Below are 24674 nucleotides of genomic sequence, written 5' to 3'. Positions count from 1 at the left end.
TAAATTAGTCCATACATCTCTTCTCTTGTCAAGCTTTTAGCAGATTGTAAGGCTGCACTCAAGGACAGAAACACTCTACAAGCAGAGCTGGCTGCATATGGAAACTGACCAGGATCACAGAAACCTAGTCAGTTTCTCTCTGCAGTTTGATCCATGTCCCAGGTACTTCAGCTGGTATTGGGTGTGTCCCAGTCTTGTAATCAATTACCTGGTATAGTGAGCTTCACCACGCCTGGTGGGAAGACATTTATGGCCAGTGGCCAGCAGTCTTTCGGCAGAGGATTTCTTGTCCTAGAAAGAACTTTTTATTTTTATTTTTAAAGGCAACTAGTAGTTATAGAATTAATTTGAAGACCCCAAATAACTAGGGACAGGGTACATTCAGTATACCCCCAGCTTTAAATCCAAGACAGTCGGACCTGCCTGGGCTTAAAGGTTTCTGCTTGTTACACTGCCCCAATATGCACTGTGCTGGTGACATTGCACCACCACCAAACAGTTCTGCAGATTGGAGCCTGCATATAAGGAAGTGGGTTAAGTCGTCAACTTTTTGTTTGGAAACGCCATTCTGACAAGTACTGTGGTACTGTGGTGAGCTGAAGCAGGCTATTACAAAGTGAAAGTTTTAAAGTTGGATGTATGTTTGCTGTCCCTCTTCTGGTTATTTGGGGCATGCAACACACCTTTGTTGGCTTTGCAAGTGATCTGTTGGGTCTGAAAAGGCCAGCTCTGGTGTGGTAACTCCAGAGTGCAAATCCATGCCCACAGCATATGTCAATCGTGTACCAAAAATGGCTAAAATAAAGGTTATTTTGGGTATAAAACAATTGTGGGGAGTGCAGATGGTGTGTCTATTTCTATTATATTTCTCTTGCTCTTACTTTTTGTGCTGTGACCACCCGTCATTTCTCTGAAAACTCTCAGCACTCGTTATGGACTACTGCTGTGTAATTGGTAGTTCTCTTGCTGTGTCTGTGGCTACACACTGGGGCCGAGGTAACCTCAGCAGTATATGGCTTCAGGGGGCTGAGTTTTTGGTCCAGTTATTCTGCAGTCCAGAGACATTGTCAGCCTCTGGAGGGAAGAGACTGATGTTGAGGCAACTTCCAGAAAGTCTTGCTTTCCAAAGGCAAATTGCTCTAATGCAGTGTATCGAGCGCTGTCAACTGGCTGCCATCCAAATGTGTCTGGCTTTTTGTTATCATCCATTTGTTACCATCCATTGTTGTTTTCAGTGGGGAAGGAGCGATGTCCTCTGGGATTTCCTTCCCCAGCCCTTCAGTTTCCGATGGGTGTAGCCTTGCTGGGGCAGGAAGACTCTCTGAAGTCTATCCACACTGCTTTATGCATCAGAAGGGCTGAATGCTTTGTCTGTAGTATTCTGGAGTTCCTTCACAAACTCAGATTCCCACTTCACCTGCATAGCCCATTGCTCTGTGCTGGCCAGGAGTGGCAGTTAAGTGCAGTCAAATGGGAGGGGGATTAATTGGTGACCAATCTATCTTCATCCTTTGTTTCAAAGGGAAAGCAAATCTGACTGTCTCATAATGAGGGCAAGGAAATACACAAGAGAGGGCCTGGTCCAGTGAAAACTCCCATGGAGATCAATGAGAACCTTGCCTCCGCAGGGGATGTTGGATTTCTTCTTTCGCTGTCTGATCTGCCATTCAGACAGATCTCGAAAGCTTTGCAGAGCTGTGTCTGCATCAAAGGCTCGCAAAGCCCTTTCACTTCTTTGAAAACCAGAGACAAGTTTTTTAACTTAATGGGAGGGGCAACCAGATACTATCTCCTGCTGTGAGTTGCAGAACCAAGCCTCCCTTGCTGGAGTTCTAGCCAGTCTCTTCAGGAGGGATATTTAGGCTCTGCTCCCTTCTCATCACTGAACATCGTGTGACTGCCTAGATACTTTTTTAAAAACAAAAACCAAAAAAAAACACCCTGCTTGTTTAAGACATAGCTCAGCTGTCAAACCAGATGTGGAGTTAATCCAGGTGTGAAGTTCATTCTGAGGCTACGACTACACTGGCACTTTGGTCGGCAAAACTTTGTCGGGTGTGAAAAAACTCCCACCTCCCCCGACCAACATAAGTCTCACCGACAAAAGCGCCGGTGTGGACAACGCTGTGTTGGCAGGAGACCCTCTCCCGCCGACATAGCTGCCGCCGCTCATTGGGATGCTGTAATTTTGCTGATGGGAGAGCTCTCTCCCATCAGCATAGAGCAGCTACCCAGGAGACTATACAGTCGCACAGCCGCAGTAAGGTCCGTAGTGTAGACATAGCCTAAGAGAGCCCACTAATTCAGGCACTGTCTATACTCTGTTCTGGGGAAGAGGGATTTCAGCCATTTTCTACCCTTGCTAACAGCAGTGCAGCTCTCTGAGGTCAGGATGCCCTAGTGTCTGAGATGCAGTACTGGGGTCCTGGGTGCAGACAAGGCTTCAGGTGGTCACCAGAATCTTTGTGTTGCTCAGGGCAGGTTTCAGCTTCCTAATGCTAAATGTGGCCTTGCCTGCACTAGCACTTCTTAAAGCTACAATGGTGGGAAATTTTTTGAAAGTGCTACCCCAGAAATCAAGGGCTCCTAGAATCTGATGTATCTACCCCTGGACTATTTATAGACTGCTATCATGTCCTCCCCTCCTTAGACAGTGCTTAGTCAAACCACACAAATTTAGCAGGCTCCCCAGGACTCCCACGCTTATCCAAGCCCCCTCCCCTTCTTCCCCATCCCCTGACTGCCCCCCGGGACCCTCCATCCCTTATCCAACGCCCCAGCCCCCTTACCATGCCACTCAGAGCAGCATGTCTAGCAGCCGCGCTGCCCAGCCGGAGCCAGACACGCTGCCGCGCTGTTCGGCAGGAGCACGCAACCCCGCCACCCAGAGCCCCACTCAGCAGGAGCAGCGGGCTAGAGCGCTGCCCGCGCGGCGGCGTAACTGCGGGGGAGGGGGAATAGCGGGGGAAGCGGCAGGGGCTAGCTTCCCCAGCCGAGAGCTCAGGGGCTGGGCAGGATGGTCCCGCGGGCCGGATGTGGCCTGCGGGCTGTAGTTTGCCCACCTCTGCTCCATATGCTTCGGTACTGTCCCAGGCTTACTTTACTCTGCCCTTCCAAACTCCTTTAAACTGCTGTCCTAGGTCCCTTTCAGAACTAGTGCTGTCTAGGTTTCTCCCTCCCTTCAAATATCTGTACTCCTGATTATTTTTCCAAGTGTAACTTTTGCATCTTGTTGCTGTGTCCCCAAGTTCTTCTCCCTCTTGGGCACTTCTATTTTTAAGATTTGGGGAAAGATCTAGAGAAATCAGTTGTGGAAACTTAATTTCCTCTGATCCTGCTCAGTTTGATATTCCTTTATCACCTGGTGTAACACTTTGGAAGTCCATTCCCCAGGGAATCTGATGTTGGTGGCTGTGTAAATAATACTTGTAGTTTCTGCGTGCTGAGATTATGGTGATCAAATGCGAGGATTGCTGAAGGGACCAGGAAAGAAATTTTTCTTGTGTATACAGCCCTGCACGGTTAGCTGGGAATGTTGTGTGGTAGTTTCACCTGCCTATGAAAGGTTAGGCACTGACCACCTCTGGCGGCAGGAGACCAGACTTGAAGGCCTAATGGTTTGACCCAAAACTTCAGGCCTTCTTATCTTGAGAAGCACATTCCTTGTTAACCAGATCCTCATTGATTATGTGCTCTGGAATGTTTTCCCACAACCTTTTTTAAAAAAATAACTCCAACTGCCCCTGTTCTAGCAAGAAGAAACTCTGGACAGTGTTTGCCATAAGCAGCAAGTTCAGTTGTTGTGGACTGCAGAGGTCTAGGCTGCCTTAGAAAGTGGGTTAGAGAAGATATGTGCGTAGAGAATAGTTAAAATGCTGGCCGTGGGTACTTTCCAGCAGCCCAGCCAAATTCACCCCTAGCAGAGCTCAGTTGACTTCCTTGGTGCGACACCATGGAGGAATTTGGCCCTCTGTGTTTAAATGTGTCTCTGCCATGTGACTGCTGCTGCCTGGCGGAGGTGGGGGTGCTGGATGTGTTCCTTGTTCCCCTGTGAACCTGTTGGTGGGGGAAGGAGGGACGGCCTGTGTTAAGTCCTTGTAGCAGGAGACTCAGTTCACTGCTTTCCCAGCTCCCAGTTCGAATGGCTCTGCCTTGGAACGGGCTCAGGCTGTTTAGTGGGTTGCTATGGTTCCTGGGAGTTCTTGTAGGGTGACAACAGCGATGCCTCCCCTTCTTCATTCTTCCCTCCTTCTCCCATCTCCCCACCCCACCCCCAAAATGCAAAACACCACCTCAGCAGTAAAGCTTTTCCCTCCCTTAGGTTTGTGCCAGCTGAGCTGCAGGTTTCCCTTTCTCCGGGTGCACAGGGATGGTGATGCGTATCTGTGTGCACTGCAGAGGGGTGGGGGTGGGGGTGGGGTGTGTGTGCTGAGAATTGGCCAATCATCCATCCCTTCATGTTCCTGACTCAGATTCTCTCCCTCTCACTTTTTTTCTCTCTGATTTTTCTCCTCTTCCCTTCATCTCTTTCCCCACCAGTCTTGTTCTTTCATCTTGGGAACTATATTTCCCCATTACCGCCTCATCTTGGGGGCTACACAGTGACTCTCTTGGTCCCTGCTGGTTGATGTGTGTCCACTGCACAACTCCAGCTTTGTGCTAGTTCATAGAACCATAGAATATTAGGGTTGGAAGAGACCTCAGGAGGTCATCTAGTCCAATCCCCTGCTCAGAAGCAGCACTAACTCCAACTAAATCATCCCGTCCAGGGCTTTGTCAAGCCAGGCCTTAAAAACCTCTAAGGATTGAGATTCCACCACCTCCCTAGGTAACCCATTCCAATTCGCGGCACTTGCAGCAGCATTGGGAGCGGTGCATTATGGACAGCTATCCCACAGAGCACCTCCTCCCATTCTGGTGCTGTGGCTTGTGGGAAGGAGGCTTCGCATCCCAGCAATCGCTGTGTTTCTGTCCACATTTGGCCCCATCTTTCAACGGTTTCTGTGCGGCGCACTCTGTCTTCCCTTTCGGTCTGCAGGAACGGAGCCCGAACTGCTGAGGAGGATGCTGACGAGTCTCGCCAACACGCCACGTTTATCATTCGAGCTACTCCTTAAGATCCAAAGTGACAGTAAGGAGTCCGAGGATATTGAGTCGTGTAACGCATAGAACACGAAATTGCTTGTCTCATTCACGGACATGCGCTCCACCATGGAACGCCGCTTCTGGGCTCAGGAAACAAGCAGAGTGGTGGGATCACATCGTTCTGCAAGTCTGGGATGACGAGCAGTGGCTGCAGAACTTTCGGATTAGAAAAGTCACTTTCATGGGACTGTGAGCTGAACTCGCTCCCACCCTACGGCGCAAGACATGAGATTGAGAACTTCCCTGCCGGTGGAGAAGCAGGTGGCTATTGCAGTCTGGAAGCTGGCAATTCCAGACAGCTACTGATCAGTCGCTAACCAGTTTGGAGTGGGAAGGTCGGCCTTTGGAATTGTGTTGATGCAAGTTTGCAGGGCCATCCTGCTCAGAAGAACCGTGACTCTGCTTAACGTGCATGACATTGTGGATGGCTTTGAACAAATGGGTTTCCCTAACTGCGGAGGGGCTATAAATGGGACGCATATTCCTATTCTGGCACCAGACCACCTAGCCTCCGAGTATGTTAACCGAAAGGGGTCTTTCTCCATGGTTCTCCAGGTGCTTGTGGATCACCGTGGGCGTTTCATTGACATTAACGTAGGCTGGCTCGTACAGGTGCATGACGCACGCATCTTTCGGAACACTGGCCTGTTCAGGAAGCTGCAAGCCGGGACTTTTTTTCCAGACCAGAGGATCACCGTAGGGGAAGTCGAAATGCCCATTGTGATCCTTGGAGACCCCGCTTACTCTTTAATGCCATGGCTCATGAAACCCTACACAGGGAGCCTGGACAGCAGCCAGGAACAGTTCAACTACAGGCTGAGCCGGTGCTTACTGACTGTGGAGTTTGCTTTTGCCCATTTGAAGGGCCGCTGGCACTCTCTTTATGGGAAGCTGGACTTGGCCGAAGCCAGCATCCCTGCGGTTATATCCGCGTGCCATACCCTCCATAATATTTGTGAAGGGAAGGGTGAAAGCTTCACTCAAGCATGGGCCTCGGAGGTTCAACACCTGGAGGCTGAATTTGCACAGCCAGAGAGCAGGGCTATTAGAGGGGCCCAGCATGGGGCTGCATGGATTAGGGATGCCTTGAGGGAGCAATGTGAGGCTTAAAGCCACCAGTAATGTGTGTTGCTCTGCATGGGAGTTAAGTGCAGTGGCTGTGTTTGGTACACTGAATTGTAGTGCTTGTTGCTTTCCTGGGCTAAGGTATATTTTGCTTTATGCACTAATAAAGTATGTTTTCAAAGTGGAAAAACTCCATTTATTGAAAAGAAAATTAATTTATTGAAATAAAAACAAAGTAACACAGCAATACCACAATGGCAAGGGGGTGGGGTGGGAACCGGTTCACTCACAGACTTGAGTATGTCCTGATTTCACACTCTGGAATCCTGTCTGGAGTGCTGTGCACTGAGTGCTGCACTTCAGGATGGCTGCAAGGCATGAGGGGGGTTGAGTGCAGTGGGTAAGGGTTGTAGTTTTTGTGGGTGGATGGTGAAGCTAGGGGTGTAGGAGGCAGCTGGGGGCAGTAAGAACCCGGATGTTGGGGAAAGTGGGTTAGAGGGGACATGGGGGCACAAGGGAAAGAGTTTTGGGACAAAGGCTGCGGGGGGGGGAGGGGGGGCGCGAGCGCGGTAGTGCTCCGCCTGCATGGTGACGAGCACCTGGATAGAGTCCGCTTGGCGCTTCATTATGCTAATCAGCTGATCCATGCTTTGCTGCCGGAGCACCGCGTTTTGCTGCCGGCGATCCTCATTCTTCTGGCGGATCCTCCTTTCACTCTGCCTCCACTTCTGTGCCTTTCGATTCTCTTCCACAGACTGCCGCATCACTTCCTGCAGCATGTCGTCTTTGCTTTTACGGGGCCTCTTTCTGAGTGCTCTCAGTCTGTTGGCCGGTGATAACGCCAGCGGCTGAGATCTCAAGGCTGCACCTATACAGGCAAAATGCAACACTTAACAGAGGAAGCACTGTACACACCAGACAGAGCAATGATTCCCACGCACTTGAGGGCAATCACAATCCATACAAAACCATACTTAGCCTGTCCCAAAGCGAGCGCACGTAACCCACATGAGACCCAGAAATGGTGAGTAAGCACAGGGTCCAGGGGGACTGATTGTTTCATGGATGTACTCTCCTCTGGGTTTCTGTGCCTTGGGGAGAGCCAACAGCTGCAGGGGAAACCTACACTGTCACAACATTCTCCACAGGAGTTTGTCCTGGAAGATATCTCGCTGCTGAGGGTGACCGGGGAAGCAAGGGAGGGTCTTCTACTACAATGCAGCTTCCGGCCTGGCCCATATGCAGCTTGCCTGTGTGCAGCAATGGTTCCCCCACCCCTCACAGCACAGTGGCACGGACACGTTAGCCTGACTGGGACAAGAACCACGTTGGCTCTCCCAGTAAACCTGCGTAGGCGCTTTGCCCATGTTCTGTCTGAGACTTTTGAAGAGATCACCGATGCCGATTACCATGATGTGATAGAGCACATCAGTGCGCTATTCCTCATCTAGGCGTGCATGCATCCCAAACCCTCCTCGCCCAAAGAGCCCGCACCAAAGAACTTCCTTCCGGAAAAAAAAAAAAGCCACTTACTGGGAACCTCCTCTGGTGTTTGTCCTTCCCCAAGCACTGGACACCGTGACTGGCTGCCTTCCTCCTGGCCTGAGAAAAGCTCCTGGCTGCATGCATCTCAGGATTCCGGGGTGTCTCCCCCCACCTCAGCACCCTCGCTCGCGTTTTCATCCTCCTCCTCCCCGCTTGCTGTGCTGGGCTCAGAAGTGTCCATGGTGGTTGTTGGAGTGGAGGTGGGGTCGCCCCCAAGTATCGCATCCTGCTCTTTGGAGAACCGGCAGGTCGCGGGGGCAGCACCGGAGTGGCTGTTTTGCCTCACGGGCTTTGTGGTAGGCTCCTTCACTTTAACCCTGCACTGCACAGCGTCCCGGTCATGGCCCCTTTCCGTCATGGTCCTTGATATGTGCCTGAAGGTACTGTAATTCCTACGGCTGGAGCGCAGCTGGGACTGCGCAGCTTCCTCCCCCCAAACACTGATGAGGTCCAGCACCTCACCATTGCTCCATACTGGAGATCGCCTGGCGTGTGGAGGCATGGTCACCTGGAAAAATTCGCTGAGAGCACTCCACGCCTGGCATAGCAAACAGGAAGGGGATTTTCAAAATTCCCAGGGAATTTAAAGGGCAGGTCTGATGGTTGGTCACCTGAGGACAGGGCATCAGAATTCAAAAGTGATGACCAGAGTGGCTAGAACAGGCATTGTGGGACACTTCCGGAGGCCAATCAGAGCACATTAGGTGTCCACGCCGGCACAAACGTTATTCCTCTCGGGGAGGTGGAGTACCAGGAGCTCTCCAGCCACGGAGTCAGAGCAGTCTAGGTGCCTTGCCAGTGTGGATGGGTAGTAAGGTAGAGCGCTCTTGGCGACTTTATTGCGCTCGCGCACAAGTGTAGCCAAGGCCTAACTTTCTGGCAAGAATACTGTAGGAGACCATATCAAAAGCTTTGCTAAAGTCAAGGTATATCATGTCCACTGCTTTCCCCATGTCCACAGAGCCAGTTATCTCATCATAGAAGGCAATCGGGTTGGTCAGGCATGACTTGCCCTTGGTGAATTCATGTTGACTGTTCCTGATCACCTTCCTTTCCTCCAAGTGCTTCAAAATGGATTCCTTGAGGAACTGCTCCATGATTATTCTGGGGACTGAGGTGAGGCTGTAGTTCCCCAGATTCTCCTTCTTCCCTTTTTTTAAAGATGGGCACTATATTTGCCTTTTTCCAATCGTCTGGGACCTCACCCGATCGCCACGAGTTTTCAAAGATAATGGCCAATGACTCTGCAATCACATCAGCCTCAGCATCCTTGGATGCATTGCATCTGGCCCCATGGACTTGTGCGTGTCCACCTTTTCTAAATACATACACTTGCGCACTCTCTCACACTGAAAATTGCAAGGTACTGTGCTTAGCTGGTACATGGATAATTGGGAACTGTTGCTAATTATCATGAAAAGGAATGAGTGCACTTTAACCAGAATGTTTGCTACTGTCCCAGCTAATGTAGACTCGCTTGGCTGGTTCCCTCAGGTTTAGGTGGGAGATGTTGGGCTCTAGTCTGTCAAGACAGAAGTTTCAGAATAAAGACTAAAAGAGGAAATAAAGGCTAACTAAAACTGAAATGTCACGAATATAACTTCTATTCAATGAAGTACGTTTCTCTTGTTACTTTTAAATGTGTCTGTGAAAGGGAACAGATACTTAAGAGGGAGGATATTGTGATGCAGTGGAGTGTCCTGGAAAACAGGGTTCTGTTCTCTGTAGAACGTTCTCTTTCCGGATTCCCTTCATGGCAGGGATAGCATTCTCTTGCCTTCACTGTCCAAGGCTGGAGTTGTTACGGGTTTCTCTGGCCATAAGAATTACAAGAAGCACATGGTGAAATCTTCCTTGTAGTTTTTCATACTAACTTAGCCCAGCTCATTTAGCTGTTTCAGTGGCGATCCTTTGGCTGCATCTGCAGAGGCTTGGTCCTGTCTGAGGGGAACTGTGGGTTGAGATGGGAATGCATTGCTGTTCTCTGGGGCTTTAAAAATTCAGTCAGTGTGAAATGTTTGGGGCTTGGGGAGTGTGCAACGAGCTGTCACGTATACAGCATCCTGTAACCTCTCTCTGTCAGAGCCAGGAGGGGCGGAGGGGAGATGCCATCATCCTAGGGGACTGCTTAGCAGCAGCAGGAGCTAACCATCCTGCTCCTGTTAGTTACCGCTCTAACGAAGCCGGTCATTAGCTGCTGGAACAGATGACTTCCAGAGGATTATTTGTATTACACACTTTAATGCGTTTTAATAGCAAAATTTTAATTAAAAGGAAAGTCTTTTTGGAAGCAGCCTGAGCAGCTGCAGCCAAATTCTGCGTGTTTAATATAATTAGGGAAACAGCTGGAGTGGGAGCTAAGCTGCCTCAGCAGCCCCAGGTTCACCATGAGCTCCTGGCTGGACAGGTGTGTTGTATGTTGGGAGCTGTGCTGGGAGAGTCGATACACCATCCATTATTGAGGTGGTGGGACAGTTTGTGTCTCAGGCTGTTAGGATGGTGAGCAGGTGGGGAGATGGGGCGTGGGTGGTAGCCATCTGTGTCAGTTCACTTGTTAGTTGCGATGTTGCAGATAGTGCTCAATTTGCCGTCTGTTAAGCCATGTGTATTTGTATTTGTAGCTTCAGCATCCTCTGGCTAATGTGAGAGCATTACTTTGGATGAGGGAGTGGGGCAGGTTTTCACAACTCATTTTATTTCACCTCTTCTCCCGGTTTGCTGGCTGCTTGCCTGCAGTGTCTTTCTTTTGCCACCGAGCTCAGTAAAGTTACCACTTCAATACATCTCCGCTGCTAGTCATGGGGGAGGGAGAAATCCAAGACATCGCTTACTCCTTGAGGGAGGCAAACGCTGCCTAATGCTTGGCTGGAACCTGCCCAGAGGTGAGGCTGCTGCCGATTCGAATGAGCAGCTGATATTTATACAGCACTTTTCATTCCAAAAGATCTCGGAGTACTTCTGAGATCGTACCACTACGGCTGCTTGAACGAGTTGCTGTGCTGCAATTACCGTGACATGGGCTGGGAATCTCCATTACAGTGTATTGGCTCTGCTGTGGGTACTGCGGCAAAGGCACCTCTGGTTCAGCAGCTTGAGTGGTATGTAATCACTGCCCAAAGTCTTGGTTAATGCAGCTAGGGATGACTGGTGGTGCCTCATAACCTCGTAAGCATTGAATGCACTTAAAAGCCAGGAAATAGAGAGCCAAGGTGTAGCCCTACCTTGCCCTACAACCGTCACTCTGCCCCCTGGAGCTTGTAACAGCCCCTGGGGGATAGCCTGTGTAGTCCTATAATAAACAGACATGAGGAATTGCTACGGATGTGTTTCGGTCCAGGTAGCGTGTGGTGTCCTACGGAATTGTTCTCTCTCATCTGCATGCGCTCCGGTCGCTCTTCTCTGTGTTAGGGTTGGCTGTGGCACGGATTGGTTGCAGCAGGCTGGCAGAGCTCATGCTGTGCTCTGAGAAGTGCATTAGGACCGTTCATCGCAGTGCTGAGTCATGTGGGTTGTGCTAACAGGAGCCCAACGGCGTATTGCTGTGGGGCTTTGTAGCTGTTGGGTCGTGTGCATGACAGTGAACTATAAGGCAGGGGCAAGTGCAGAGTCCAGAGGGAATCTTTAGGGACAGGGTCACATCTGGCAGTGGCTTGTGCAGGCTGAGTGAAGTGATTGAGTGTAGGCCAGGCATAGCCAGCTGGTGTCTGCTCAGCCCACCCTAAACGCAGCTGGTGCCTTAGTGAGGACACAGTCTGGCAGATACACCTACCGTACCTGTGTGCTGCATCCCAGCACTGAGCTGGTTTGTGTTTAAAAGGACCACGTAGCTAGAATTCACAAAAAAAAGGACGACTTGTGGCACCTTAGAGACTAACAAATTTATTTGAGCATAAGCTTTCGTGAGCTACAGCTCACTTCATCGGATGTCAGCCTCCCGTTCCACAGAAGCTACAGGCTGGGGAGGTGTGAAATGATTAGGCATGAGAATCTTTGGTTTGTGCCTATCGGATGAATTATTGTAGAAAGGAGAAATTTGGTTTTGTTTTTTTGTGATTGATGTAAATTGTGGTCTCGAGTGAGCAGTGTCCTGACCCTGTCTTAGTCAGTGTCGACCTTACACCAGCCCTTAAAATAGGACTGCCAACAGTAGGTGTGTGTCCGTATGCTTGGCCACCCCTCTGATCGTGCAAACATTTGAGATGGCAGCTACTTGCTTGCCTTTGATCGTACTTGCTCCCAGTGTTCAGGAAAGGGGTGAGGAGCCTGTGGCATGATCACATTACCCTAATAATGCTGTGTACTCGTCGTTCACCTTCTCTCTCCAAGATCCATCTTTTCCCTGAACAACTTTTTAAAAATATTGCTTCCCTGAAGGAGCAATGGGCACCAGATGCTATCTGAGCTCAATTCTGAGCAGATGATATCAGTTTGGGGGGAACAAAGCCATAGTTTGAGCTCCAGGAATGTGTTAAAAATGGGAGAAACATCAGGTTGTCCTGGTTTGTTTTGTTTTTTGTTTTTTTTAGGGGAGGTTGTATTGCAGGAACTGTTTGCTGAAATGACCCCAACTTGCCATGAGACAGAGCAATTGAAGGCACAGTAAGCATGTAGATGATTTTAGAGCACTTTGAAAAACCGGTAAGCTAGTCTCAGCCTTAAATATGGTGGTGCCTGGCAGCAGTTTAACAGCATAGCACAAGGTTACACTGTAAGACTAGTGTATACTGCAGAGGTACTTTCAGGTGGCAGGATGTAATTATCTGAGCATCTAGATGTCCCTTGGAGGGCTCTCCTCCATGTAGTGACCTGTCCAGGCCCTGCCTAGGTTGCTGGATCTGACTGATCGCAGCACCAGGTGGTATGGCTGCAGAGTAGCCAGGCATTTGTTGCCTGCCCATTTGATTGTGGGTTATATGTGCATCCTTAACCTATGGTATTTAGATTGCTGAAGGTACCCTTGGACTTGTGCACTCTACAAACTCAGTCCAGGGACCTGGTTACAATGCTGGTACAATTTATATTGTAGATAAGACTTCTAACTGTATTTAGGAACCAGTGAGTGAGATCCTTTACTGTGTTATGTAGCCAGGTTAATGCCTCAGCGCCTCGTTCCTGTTTTCTTTTCGACCCCACCCCAGTTGGTTCAGTGGTAGGCTCATTCACTTGCTTCACCTCCGCTTGTCACTGCCACTCAGGTGTCTCTGGAGCAGTACCTCTGACTTTCTCGCTGCAGCGTGTCTAGCCTGGAGCTGGAGGTGTGATTTCCAGCTCAAGTAGACAGGCACGCGCTAACTCTGATTGAGTGAGCATATGGAAAATCGAAGTGTAGCCGTGATGGTGCAAGCAGTGGGATGGACCAGCTGCCCTGAGTACTATCCCATCTGAAAGCCTAGGTATGTACTTGGGCGTGTGGCTACCCTGCCTCACTGCTGACACTGCCACGTCTGCGTTTGTTTTTAGCATGCTGGCTTGATCCAAGCTACACAGGTATGTCTGCCTGAGCTGGAAATTACAGCTCCAGTGTAGACATACCCTGAGATGCAATCATGGGGCAGTCTGAGAGCATGCAGCCTTGGCAGGGTGGTGTTTCTCTACAGCTGCAAGATGCAGGCAATCATGCTTCCCCCATCCGCCTCCCCTCCCTTGTTTTGAAAAGAGCCTTTGGCTAAAACAGCCCTGTTGGGAAGAGAACCTGGTTTGAATTATCTCTTTGTGGCTACTGTATCTGCCAATAAAAGTAATTGTCCCTCTCTGTTAGCATGATGTGAGGAGCGAGAATGGACTCCTCAGGGAAGTGCTAGGCATTCACTAGTCTGCAGGACTCCGGTATTTCCTGGGTGCCCTGGTTCCTTATTAATGCGACTCAAAGCTCTGTTTGTAGAGCATGCACTTGGATAGCTTGCTGCGCTCGATGTAGGAGGCCAAGAGCTGCAGGTTTGCGGTTGTCTCAAAGGGAGCGATGGAAGCTTCATTGCTTGAATAATTAAAGCACCGTTGAATGCTGTGTAGGGAACAATCCTGCATTGCAGGGGGATGGCCTGGATGCACCAATCCATCTTTTCCATCTCTCGTCTATGATATCATGTCTGGAATTTTTTCTTGGCTCTGCCTGCCCCCAGCAGCTATACGTGAATTTCCCCCTCCATCTGCTCTGAGATGCTGTCACACCCCACGTCAGGAATTAGGGAAAGGTCCTGGGGTTTCTGCGCAGCTGTCCCAAGATGGTATGTCAGGCCTCCCCAGAGTGTGGGGGAGGAGAGCACTAGGCAAGGGTGATGGGGCTGGCAGCCTCTACAGGACACCCCAGGGACCTTGTTAGGAACAAGAAAAACTTCCACTCTTGCTGCAACTTTTGTGCATCTGCCCCTTGCCCAGGGAAGTCTGAAGCTGAGAAACTGCTCTGCTTTGGTCCCTCTTGGACACGTTTGGAACTGGTCAGAGCCAGGACCCCATCTCCTGGTATGCAACATCTGCTCTCTAGCAGGCCATGGATATGGAGGAGAGTGCTATATGCTGGCTGGAAGGAGGGGGAGTTGGTCAACTGGAGATTGCAAGATGCATGGAAAGTCATGGTGAACTAAGCAGAGGGGATTCAGAGACCCGTTTAACCAACTAACTAACCGACACCCCCCATGCTCTATCTGGAGGGCAGGGGAGACATTTGCCTGTTACATGCTGAGTGGTGGCGGGAAGGGGAGATAATGTTGTTAAGCTGATAGGCTCTGGTAATTGGAGTTGCGTTGAAACTAAATCATTTAATCTCTACGTCAAAGCAGTAATCAGGCAGGGTGGAGGTTAATAGCAATATCAAAACAGGAGCCTGGCTCTGATGGCAAGACTGCAGAGTACGAGTCAGTTTGGTGGGCAATGCCCAGGACAGAGTGAGACAGGCTGTGTCTGGCTGGCTGGTTCTCTTCCTTCGGATTAGCTCACTGCATTAGCTAACTCCAGCTAAAGCAACAGCAAAGGCTCTGCTTTTAACTCCGGTTAGCAGCTCATGTTCACCCCGGGTCTTCTGCAGGTGTCCGCTTGAACTGTGAACCTGAGCTAAAAGTAGAGTTTCTTTGTCTTCACTTGTGTCCTAACTGGAGTTAGCTAACCTGAGCTAAGAACACACTTTGTGTTTTTGCAGTGGAGACGGACCTTGAAAGAGCACTTCTGCTGTTGCATTGCTGGGGAGAAGCAGACTCATTACACACCGGTGGCACTCATGGACCAGGGGGCGGTACCGGGCTGGGATTGAAGGGGTGGAGAGTTTTCAGTATATTCCCCACTCCTCCTCATGGTCTCTTTCCTTTCCTGCTCTTTCCGGAGCCTTCCCTCTTCTGTCTCCTGACCGTTGCTTGTTACGTTACTGCCATTGTTGGTCAGCCTGCCAGCGTCCAGTCTCTTCTTTACAGACCTTCCTTGGCCCTGAGGCTCCAGCTGCCACCCTCTCCCGGAGCTTGCAGCCTCAGCAAACTGCTTAGGAAAGGGGTTCTCCTCTCCTAAGTAATCTTTTAGTGACCAGACTCCAGGTTGATTTCCATCTGAGATCCCCAGAGGCCGTAGCAGGGAAATGGCTCTTCTCTATGTAGCTAACAACCTGGATGGGTGGGAAGGCTCATTCTTCTTTTCTTCTGTGCAGCCTTTAATGCTGAGGACCATTCCATCTTCCTAGCTATGCAGGCATCTCTGGTTCCCTCCTGTGATGACTTTACTCTTACTTATCACACTGCTCTTTGGCTGTCTTTGAAGGTGGCTTTTCCACAGCCCATGCTGCCTCGAGCTTCCAAAGCTCCATTCTCGGCCCTCCCTTCTTTCCTACTGTCTGCCTTTGTCACCTGCCATCTTTGCTTTCCCTTTAACCGTAGGCATATACACCGCACTGTCCATGTCTTTGAGATGTCCTGGTCCATGTTCTCTGCCTGTCTTGGCCAACTGATGCTTCACTTCCTTCATCCAAACATATCAAAGGCAGAAGTGCTGCCCTTGGCCAGGAAACGCATTGTGAACCACAAACCTAGCTCCTTTATGTGTGTCCATGACTCACTTCCCAGATCTCTTCACTATCTAGATCCTTAGCATCATCCTTGATCCTGAATTTCCTTGTCCTTCCCACTCTCCTGGGTCTGAACACCCGTTCGTTGCCACTTCTGCAGCACTGCCCTTGTGTGCCACTGGCTCCACTCCAGCTCTGCTGGAATTTTCACCCCTCCACCTCTCTCCTTGCTTGGACTACTGCATCACCCTGTTGGTGACCGCTCCTGACCCCAGTGCATGGAGACTGCTGGTGCCTGCCCTCCCACACATGCAGCATCTCTGGGGCCCCACCTTTGTCTCACAGCGTCACGAAGGGAGCTTTCCTTCTCGTGTCATAATCCTGGCTGTGCTTCGCTGTTTGTAAGATCCTGCCCTTGACTTGCTCCCATTGATATCACTGCTTGTGGAGTGAGAGCCTTCTCCTCTGCTGCTCTTGCCAGCTGTCCTGTTCTCGTCAACTTGCCTTCTCATGTCCAATTACACGTGGAAATCTCCCCCTGGAAATTGCTCTCCCCCACTGTAATTCTTTTGTTAACTCTTTTTGACTCAGCAAAGCACTCTTGAGGCTAGTTGGTCGGACAGATTCTTTTAAAAGCAGACTTGTATTGTGGTTACTGCATATTTCAGCTTTAGCAGACAGTCTGGACAGATTTTTCAGGGAGAGCAACTGGCTGAACTGGATTCCTGAAACATAAGGTTTGAAAACCGAGATCCCTCATCTTAAGGACCATGGTGTGTCCCCTGAACTCTTTGCTTTATGCGCTCCTCAATAGCACCAGTGTACTGGTTCCAGTGCTAGAGGGGCAGGAAGTGAAGGATGCTCATAAATTATTTGGGATAAGGGATGGTGGGAGGGAGGGTTCTAGATTCCAGAGTGAGGGTGAAGGGGATGAAGGGAGCAATAGGTTGCCGGATGGGACTGGGGAAATGTGGTCATGGATTTCCAAGGGGGGTGGATCAGATCTGGAAAATGTTAAGTGTCCCTTGTTTCTTGCTTGTGTTTTTACAGTGCGGCTCCATGACAGTATTTCAGAAGAAGCTTTCCACTACCTCGTCTTTGATCTGTAAGTGCCTCCCTTTAGCTCTGGTGCTTCGTGGCTGAGACAAAGCTGTGGGCTGCTGATTTAAGAGCAGAATGAAAGATCCTTGAACCTCTATTTCCCGCCGCCTCCTTTCCCCACCAGGACCTGTATCCCAGTTCCCGACAACAAGGCTATAATCCACTGACAAAGAACCTCCTCCTAAAATAAGGTTTTGGTCTCCTCTCCAGGGATAATAGTCACTGTGCAACAAAATCACAGGTGGTTTCATGCTGGGTCAAGGAGCTGAAGATCAGTGTGTCCTAGAGCCAACAACTCATTGGACCTGACACCTTTGGAAATGTTGGCTGGTGTACAGTGCTAGCTTGCATGATTCTGTGTGTAGTGTTGAGCCTTCCCAGCTTCTTCTGCAGCGTGAACTCTGCATGTAAGGGAGGTGGACAGGGGTACAAGATGTGGGTGTGGAAAGGTGAGAGGGGAATAGATGATGCGGGTGCCTTGTATGAGAGAGGTCAGAAAGAAAGACAGAGAGGTCCGGGGGAATGGGGAGGGGGTGTCCGGGGTGTGTGGGGGAATGGATGTAGGAACTGCCTGGCAGCAAATTTAGGGGTGAGAGGTATGTAGTATGTCAGTTTCTGACCTGTGTCTGCTATCTAATTTTAGGGAATGATGCGATAGTTCCAAGGGCAACAGGTGTCCTTTCCATGCCACAGATACGAGAGGCGGAGGGGAGGGAGGGCACCCGGTGTGTTTATGGCATCTGTACTGGCTACAGTTACGTGGTTCAAGATGCTGGTGCCCACCATGCTTGTTTGCCAGGGAAGTGGAACCCAGAGCACTGTGGATGTGAGTGCAAAGGTGCCCCACTGTTTGGGTAATGATCCCTTGATGCTCTCGATGCCCTCCCTGACCTGAGTGAGGACCTGGTGCTCTGAGGTTTCTGGCCCTGGCTTGCCCTCCCTCGGGATAATCCCGGGCAAAGATTCAGGCAGGCTGGCAGAGGACAGCCTGGTACCCCAGGAGCGAGTGTGTACCCCTTGTGCCTCCTCGCTGTGCATGAGTCTCCTAACCTCCCTCGGTCTGTCTCCTCCAGGGTCACTGGTGGAGAGCTCTTTGAAGATATTGTCGCCAGAGAGTACTACAGTGAAGCTGATGCTAGGTAAGAATCTGTGCTCAGACTCTCCCTGTTATGTGCCAATCATGTCAGACAGTATGGCGTGTCTGCACATGGCTGTGTTGTAAAATAAATGCTCCCCATGTGGGAAACCCCTCCTCCGCATCCCATACTAATGCAGCCTTTCAACTGTAGCTGTGACAGACTCAGTGTAGCTGACTCAGTGTGGCGTTAGGCCCTCCTCCCTTGGAGACATTGCTTGTCTCTGGAGGGCCTGCTGCTGGCGTCTGTCTGACCTGGCTGCTGGAGTGGGAGCAGCAGTGTGTGTTTGGAAGGGTAAAGCACAAGAGGAAGAATTGTTTTCAGTCACATTAGAGGACTGGAAACCTGGACTATTGGCTTCTTATCCCAGCTCTACCAGGAACTCATGCTCGCCTTAGGCAGTTCTGTGCAACTGACCTGTGCCTCAATTTCGCCATGTGTAAAATGGGTGTGCTTCTTGTCCCAGTGTGTGTAAAGCATTCACAACCTCTGCTGACAGGAGCTTAGAAGCACAAGGCACAGTATGGGAAGGGAAGCTTTTGGTTCTCAACTTTAAACGGACTTAAGTCCTGTCCCTCCTCTGTGTGTCCCCCACCTTCACCCCTGAAGAGTTGGGCTTCCCTAAACGAGTCTGAACTGGGCTTACTCCTGACATCTCTGGCCACCCCTTAATTGTTGGTTGACAGTATCCCATTTCTCATCAGTCCAGATGTGGGCTCTGGATACCTAGTCTGCCTCCAGAAATGGGGGCATTTGAAACGGGATCTTTTCAGCTCTGGTTTGGGGGAGGCAGGAACGGGGGAGCAGAGGCCTACGGTGAAGTTTCATGGAACCCTGCCCTGCCCCTACAAGCTATCCCTGCCTGCCATTGGCTGGAGGGGGAGCTGAGTAGAGCCTGGCAGGAGACCAGAATAGCAGGTGTGCAGCAGCGAAGGAGTGAGCTCCGTTGGGGTGCCTAGATTGGGGTGACGGGGTGTGGCAGTTCTGGTGTGATGTGCACTCCTGGAGCTGCTCTGTGGCATATGTAAAAGAACAGAGCGTGGCCCTTGCAGGCATTTCCAGGGCAATGTTTGGGTGCTCATTTGCCCCTGCTGTGGCTCAGTTAGAGCCTCCACCTGCTCCCTGGCTCTGGAAGTGCAGCATTACACATCACTCTTCCCTGCAGGATGTGCTGCAACAGGCAGCTGTGTGCTGAAGGTGAAGGAAGTCCAGGGGGGCAGGCGCTCTCTGAGGGAGCGGGTGATGTTAGGATCCAGGAGCCCTTTGGATGTGTTTAACAGCTCTGGGGCTGTTGCATGCGTGTTTGTCCCAGACCAAGTGATGTTCCCTGGCTCATCCATTTAGTCCAGTGGGGGCGGGAGGTGATTGGGTTGTCCCCGCCTGCCCTGGAGGGGGATGGGAATGAGGAGCGGTAGTGAGGGACACTAGTGGCAGAGGAGGGGGACCCTGGTTAGGTTAAGGGAAGAGGAGAGAATGTGGCGCTGCTTCTTGTCTGTGCCTATGCAACGCTCTCTTGTCCTCTCCAATTCAAGCTGGGCTGATTGAACCGTGCCCACAGAGCCCAGCGTTTGCTGAACAAGTACAAAGCCCTCCCTTTCTAGCCGCACGCCAAGCTGAGCTGAATTCCAGAGCAGGCTGGGAGAGCGAGGTTCGTGCCAATCCGTCTTGCTTGGCTCGCCTGGGACACCTCGCACTTTTGCCATTTTTGGCCAGAAAGTCTCTCACTCAGGCTTGGCTCTGTTCTAATTATACATTTTTTTTTTGTTTTGGGAGCAGGGAGATATTCACAGAATCTGACCCAGTGGTTTGTGCTGCCAGTTCCAGTGGGAGGGGCCGGTGGGGTAATGATATACAGTGCAGCAACTACCTCCCCCCCACCCCGCACCCCCAGTTCACCCATTTCCAATCTGTAAGATCCATAAAGAAACCCCGGGCCTCTGAGACTTGGAAAAACATCTGCTTATTCCCAATGGGGCGGCCTGCTCTGGCTTCTCCGGAGTGAATTGCCAAGGGAGGCCGACCACCCCGACTTCCCACAGACAGGCTCTGACTGCCTGGCCGCAGGAGCTGTTTAAATCTGTGCTCCTTTCCACATCAAAGAGGCTTCCTCTCTCAGTATGACACCTATGTAAATGCTGCTGCATCTGCTCCAGCCGGAGAGCTTGGGAACCGCTATCTGGCTGACTAGCCTCCTCCAGCAATCTCAGCTGTGTGCGCGTGTCTGGTGCACGCACTCTGTGGGTGTAACATTGACTCTGACAAGCCAAGTGTAAATAACGTCTTGCTCCTCTCCCTGTGGTGTCAGTGCCGAGAATGGCACTGGTTTTCTGCGGGCTGGGGGAGTGCGGCACGGTGCACTCAGCAGGGAGCGAGTGTTTTTCAGCTTCTAACTCCCTAAGTGGGATCTGTACTTAAAAGGCGCCCGGCTAGCGGGTGCGTGCATGGGGGGGGCGTGCACATTGTGTATGTAAAGTGCTTGAAATGCTGCTCTGAAAGCCATGTCAATTGGCAGGCGCCCAGATTCTTCGTCCGGAGCTCGATGGAGTAGGCTGCTGTTTCATGAAAGCTTAGGCCAGGCCTAGCTGAGTGTTTCTGTGGCTTGGCCTTGTTAGCCCAACCCTGAGCTACTGCTTACACACGTGCGGGTGTATGTCCTCAGCTGATGAAACAAACACAGTGCCTAACGCGGGGAAGGAGGTGGACAGGGGAGGGGGGAGGTCAGTGGGACGGTAGGAGGGGGCAGTGAGATCCTGCTATCTAAACCCACCATTGAGCTGTCTTTGAAACCCTGTTGCTAAGCAACAAAATTCCAGTTGTGGTAGTTTGGCAGTGGCGGCAGCAGCTGGTGGGCATGATGGGGTTGGAGGAGCCCTTTGGGGGCAGGTAACTGCTGGGCCTGGCCCAGAGTCCCTGAACTCTCCCTGCCATGACTGGGAAGGGTGGGGAAGTGGAGGTTAGAGGCTGAGACCGTGTGTAACCCTGTGTCTCTCTCCTTTTCTCCCTCTGCTCACCTTGAAGCCACTGTATTCACCAGATACTGGAGAGCGTGAATCACATTCACCAGCATGATATCGTGCACAGGGATTTGAAGGTACTCCACTACTCAGGAGGGGGACAGCAGTCGGTGTCATGGGCAGGAACCTCGGTGGCTGATGTCTGCATCTTGTGTTGCTGGCTAGTCGGAATTCTTGCTTGTGCTGGGCATGAAGGTTCCTGAAGCCACCCGTGTTCTCCTTGGGGTTTCCCCAGAGGGCGGGTGAGCTCCCATAGAGCCGTTGCTCAGAGGCAGCCTCTCTGTGAGGCAGTCCCAGGTGGGGGGAGGAGCCAGGATCAGTCTTTGGGGAGGGCGCAAAGAGGCTCTCTAGTCTGCCACTAGAGAGCCTGATGAGGGTCTGGGGCCTGGTGTTTAGTCTGCCAGGATGAGTCTGTTTGTATAGCGCATGGATTTATTGATTCCACATTTGGATTGCCAAAGACCTGCTATTGGGCTAAGCCGGGGTCATGCAACATGAGTCTCTTGTGCTGGTCTCTCTTGTCGCTGGTCAGTAGAGCCTTATAAGTAAGGCTGCGTGTCTGTCACGGAAGTCACGGATTCCATGACTTTCTGTGACCTCCACGACTTCTGCAGCGGCCGGTGTTGGCTCAGGGGCTGCCCGAGCCTGGCAACCCCTGGGCCAGGTAGCAGCAGTTTGGGTGTGTGGGAGGGGGCTCAGGGCTGAGGGTGTTGGGGTGTGTGGCGATGCTTACCTGGGTGGGGGGAGGGCTCCCTGGCTTCCCCCCAGCATGTCCCTGCAGCTCCTAGTTGAAGTGGCCGGGGGGCTCCGTCTGCTGCTCGCATCCACAGGCACTGCCCCAGGAGCTCCCACTGGCTGTGGTTCCCGGCCAGTGGGAGCTGCAGAGCCAGCGCTTGTGGCAGGAGCAGCTTACAGAGCCCCCCGGCCGCCCCTCCCCCTACAGGGGGAGCTAGAGGCACATGCCGGTTGGAGCAGGGTAGGGAGCCTGCCAGCCCCGTTAATCCTCCCCTGCTCCCCCCACCAGCAACAGTGGGAGTCCCTGGCCACGTGCCTCCCCCCGCTTTCCCCGCAGCACCAGCAGGAGTCCTGGGCCAGCACCACGGTGCCCCCGGCCCGCCCTCCTCGAGCACCCGCGGTGCCCCAGCCCAAGTTTTAGTTAGGGGTATCTAGTAAAGTCATGGACAGTTCACAGGCCGTGAATTTTTGTTTACTGCACGTGACCTGTCCATGACTAAAACGTAGCCTTACCTATAAGTTTAATCAAATAGCTGATCCAGTAAGCACTGGCTGAATCAGGCATCTACCATGCTACAGCACACTTATGCCCCCAGAGCCCCCTCACAGGGGAGATTTCAGCTCCTTTCCCATGGAGTGCCTGCTGCTGTACTGGGAGTTGATCTGACTCCAAAAAGTGAAAGCTTTGCACCAGGAGGCCTATCTGTCCAGCAGCATACTCTGTTTTACATGGGAATGTGACAGCCAGAAGCTGCTCTGCTAGATTACTACAAGGTGGCGCCCCCTTCTGGCGCTGCTTTGCTGTAGGGTGAGAAGGTTACATGACCCGGGGAGTCTGAAGATAGCAGCCTCAGCAGAAGCATGATATTAAAAAAAACCTTCCAGAAGGCATAATAAACACGTCTGGAAGCTATACGGTGTCAATGAAGCCAGCATCCTCAAGGATGGAAAAGGTGACCACTGGGCATGCTAATGCCCAAGGCTAGGGAGTCTACAGAAGTCCGGGTAGTTCTTTGTGCCACAGGATAGCAGAGTCGTTTTCCGCTGTAGGCCTGTACTCGAATCCCTATGTTGCAGTATGAACACAGTGCTTTCCTGCTCGCTTCTCCAAAGGCCACCAACGAGATGGGCGTGAAAGCCAGGGAGTTCTGGTAGAATTGGCCAGCAGCTGGGCTCCCAAGATGGCTAGTTTGTTCCTCCTCACGCCCAGTCCAGTCCCCTGCAGCTGCTCCTCAATCTCTGTCATTCTGCTCTTTAAAAATAAATTACTCCATGCTCTTTGCTTAACACATGGCCCCTAGGGGCTCGGCCCTCATCAGCTGCCCACCATAACAGACCACAGATAGTCTAGAGCTGCAGAGCTCAGGCATATTTGTTTTTGATATTCTGCTTTTTGCCCTCCTCTGTTACAAACCAGTCCTAAGGAGCAACCCTGCAATAGCAAATCAGCAAACCCAGCCCATGGCTTGTGAGCGTCCCTGCAGCTACAGTGTGTTCCAGAGGACCGCAGTTGTGCATGTGGAGGGGGAGACATTTGGCAATAGGTTTCAGATTCTGCAGGGCTGTAGTGAAGAGCTAGGGTGAGATAAGTGAAGTTGATCATGGCCCTTTTTAAAGTAGAACCCTGGGTGTTGCAATGGCATGAATTAACTAATGAGAGGAGAAGCAGGGTGGTTTCAGGAGGTGCTATCACAGCAGGTTTGTCTTGCCTAGGAAAAATGGTCATGCTTAGGTCTGGCTCCGCTCACTCACGTTAGCTAAGCCCCACCTAAACTCAACCCGTTTCTAGGGTGAGGGAAGGGTAACAGCTTGAGCTTGACTTCAGCCAGTGGGATTCTAGCCTACAGAACATGCAGGTAGATACGCCTGCACACAGAGCTGGAGTCCCGCTGAAGGGGTTTCCCTCTAGGTAGATGTCTGCAGGGAACAGGTGGAGTTTTAGAGGGATTTAACTAGCATGAATTGCTGAGCCCAGTCTAAGCACAACCACCGTCCTTAGTTGAGACATATGCAGTGTGAGTTGTGGGTGGGAGGGAGGTCCTAGATTTCCCAGCAGGCTTGTCTACACTGGTGAGTTTTCCTCTGCGATAGCTGCAGTGGCACTGTTCCTGCTGGCCCAGAGAAACGTGCTGGCACCAGTGTGAAGTGGGGCCTGACTCTCAGGCAGGGATGAGGGGACATGTATTTCTAACTCCCTACCATCTCCTTCCAGCACAGGCAAGGCAGAGGGCGACGCATGCCTGATCTTCCTCTCTGCCTCCTCATCCCACCCTCAGACCACCACATGTACCTAAACCACCTTCTGCGCAGTGCAGGCCAGGGTGGGCTTTGTGTGCATGCCTCACCTACCCCATCCCCGCTGTGCAGGTGACTGAGCCACACCCTCTTCCTCATCCAGCAGGACCGCAGTTATAGGTCACCATAGGAGACAGATGCCCTGCTGTGCAAATGACCTCCAAGGAAAGTGAGAGTCCAGTTTGTGGATTTCCAGCCTTCTGTCCTGCTGGAGGCCACCTTTCCCACCCTCCCATTGGTGCCTGCTGTAGACTCCAGTCTGTGTAGTTTGTTATATCCTGCCCAATATAGGAGAGGTTCTGAGCTCCTCCCCCTTCTGCCCTTTACAGCACACCCCTGTCCCTATCTGTAAGTGCAGTGGGAACTCCATTTCCTGCTGAGCTGCTGCAGCCAGTGTCTTCAGGGCATGTGTGTTAGAGGCAGGGTCCCCTTTGCTAGCTGCTCTGGCAGACAACACCTCAGCCTGGAGGAATGTTTTGCAGCCACTTTAACCCCTTCACCGCTTTCTCCTGCTGAAGCCTCCAGAACACAACTGAGTTCCTCGAACGCCTGAGGTTCTATTTGGGTGACATCCTTTTTCCTAATACTTCAGAGGTAGGGATGTGGGGTCCCATCTCTGGTATAAGGTGTTTTCAGGAGCAGGGAGAGAGCAGCAGC

At 51.4% G+C, this 24674-nt stretch overlaps 1 protein-coding gene across 50 annotated transcripts in view; it reads left to right on the top strand.

Annotated features, from left to right (window-relative positions):
• Positions 1-24674, top strand: part of CAMK2G (calcium/calmodulin dependent protein kinase II gamma) — a 172035-nt gene that overhangs the window by 77557 nt on the left and 69804 nt on the right. For all 50 annotated transcript variants that reach the window (XR_006292536.1, XR_006292539.1, XR_006292537.1 and 47 more), the window contains exons 4-6: positions 16787-16841; positions 17911-17976; positions 20992-21064. Coding sequence is in view for 39 of the 50 variants with exons in the window: in XM_037905306.2 (XP_037761234.1) it covers positions 16787-16841; positions 17911-17976; positions 20992-21064 (194 nt within the window). In the remaining 11 variants the exon portion in view is untranslated. The remainder of the gene's footprint in view (positions 1-16786; positions 16842-17910; positions 17977-20991; positions 21065-24674) is intronic.

Source organism: Chelonia mydas, chromosome 7, assembly GCF_015237465.2.
Source record: "Chelonia mydas isolate rCheMyd1 chromosome 7, rCheMyd1.pri.v2, whole genome shotgun sequence".
NCBI lineage: Eukaryota > Metazoa > Chordata > Testudines > Cheloniidae > Chelonia > Chelonia mydas.
This window is presented reverse-complemented; position numbering and strand designations above follow the sequence as displayed.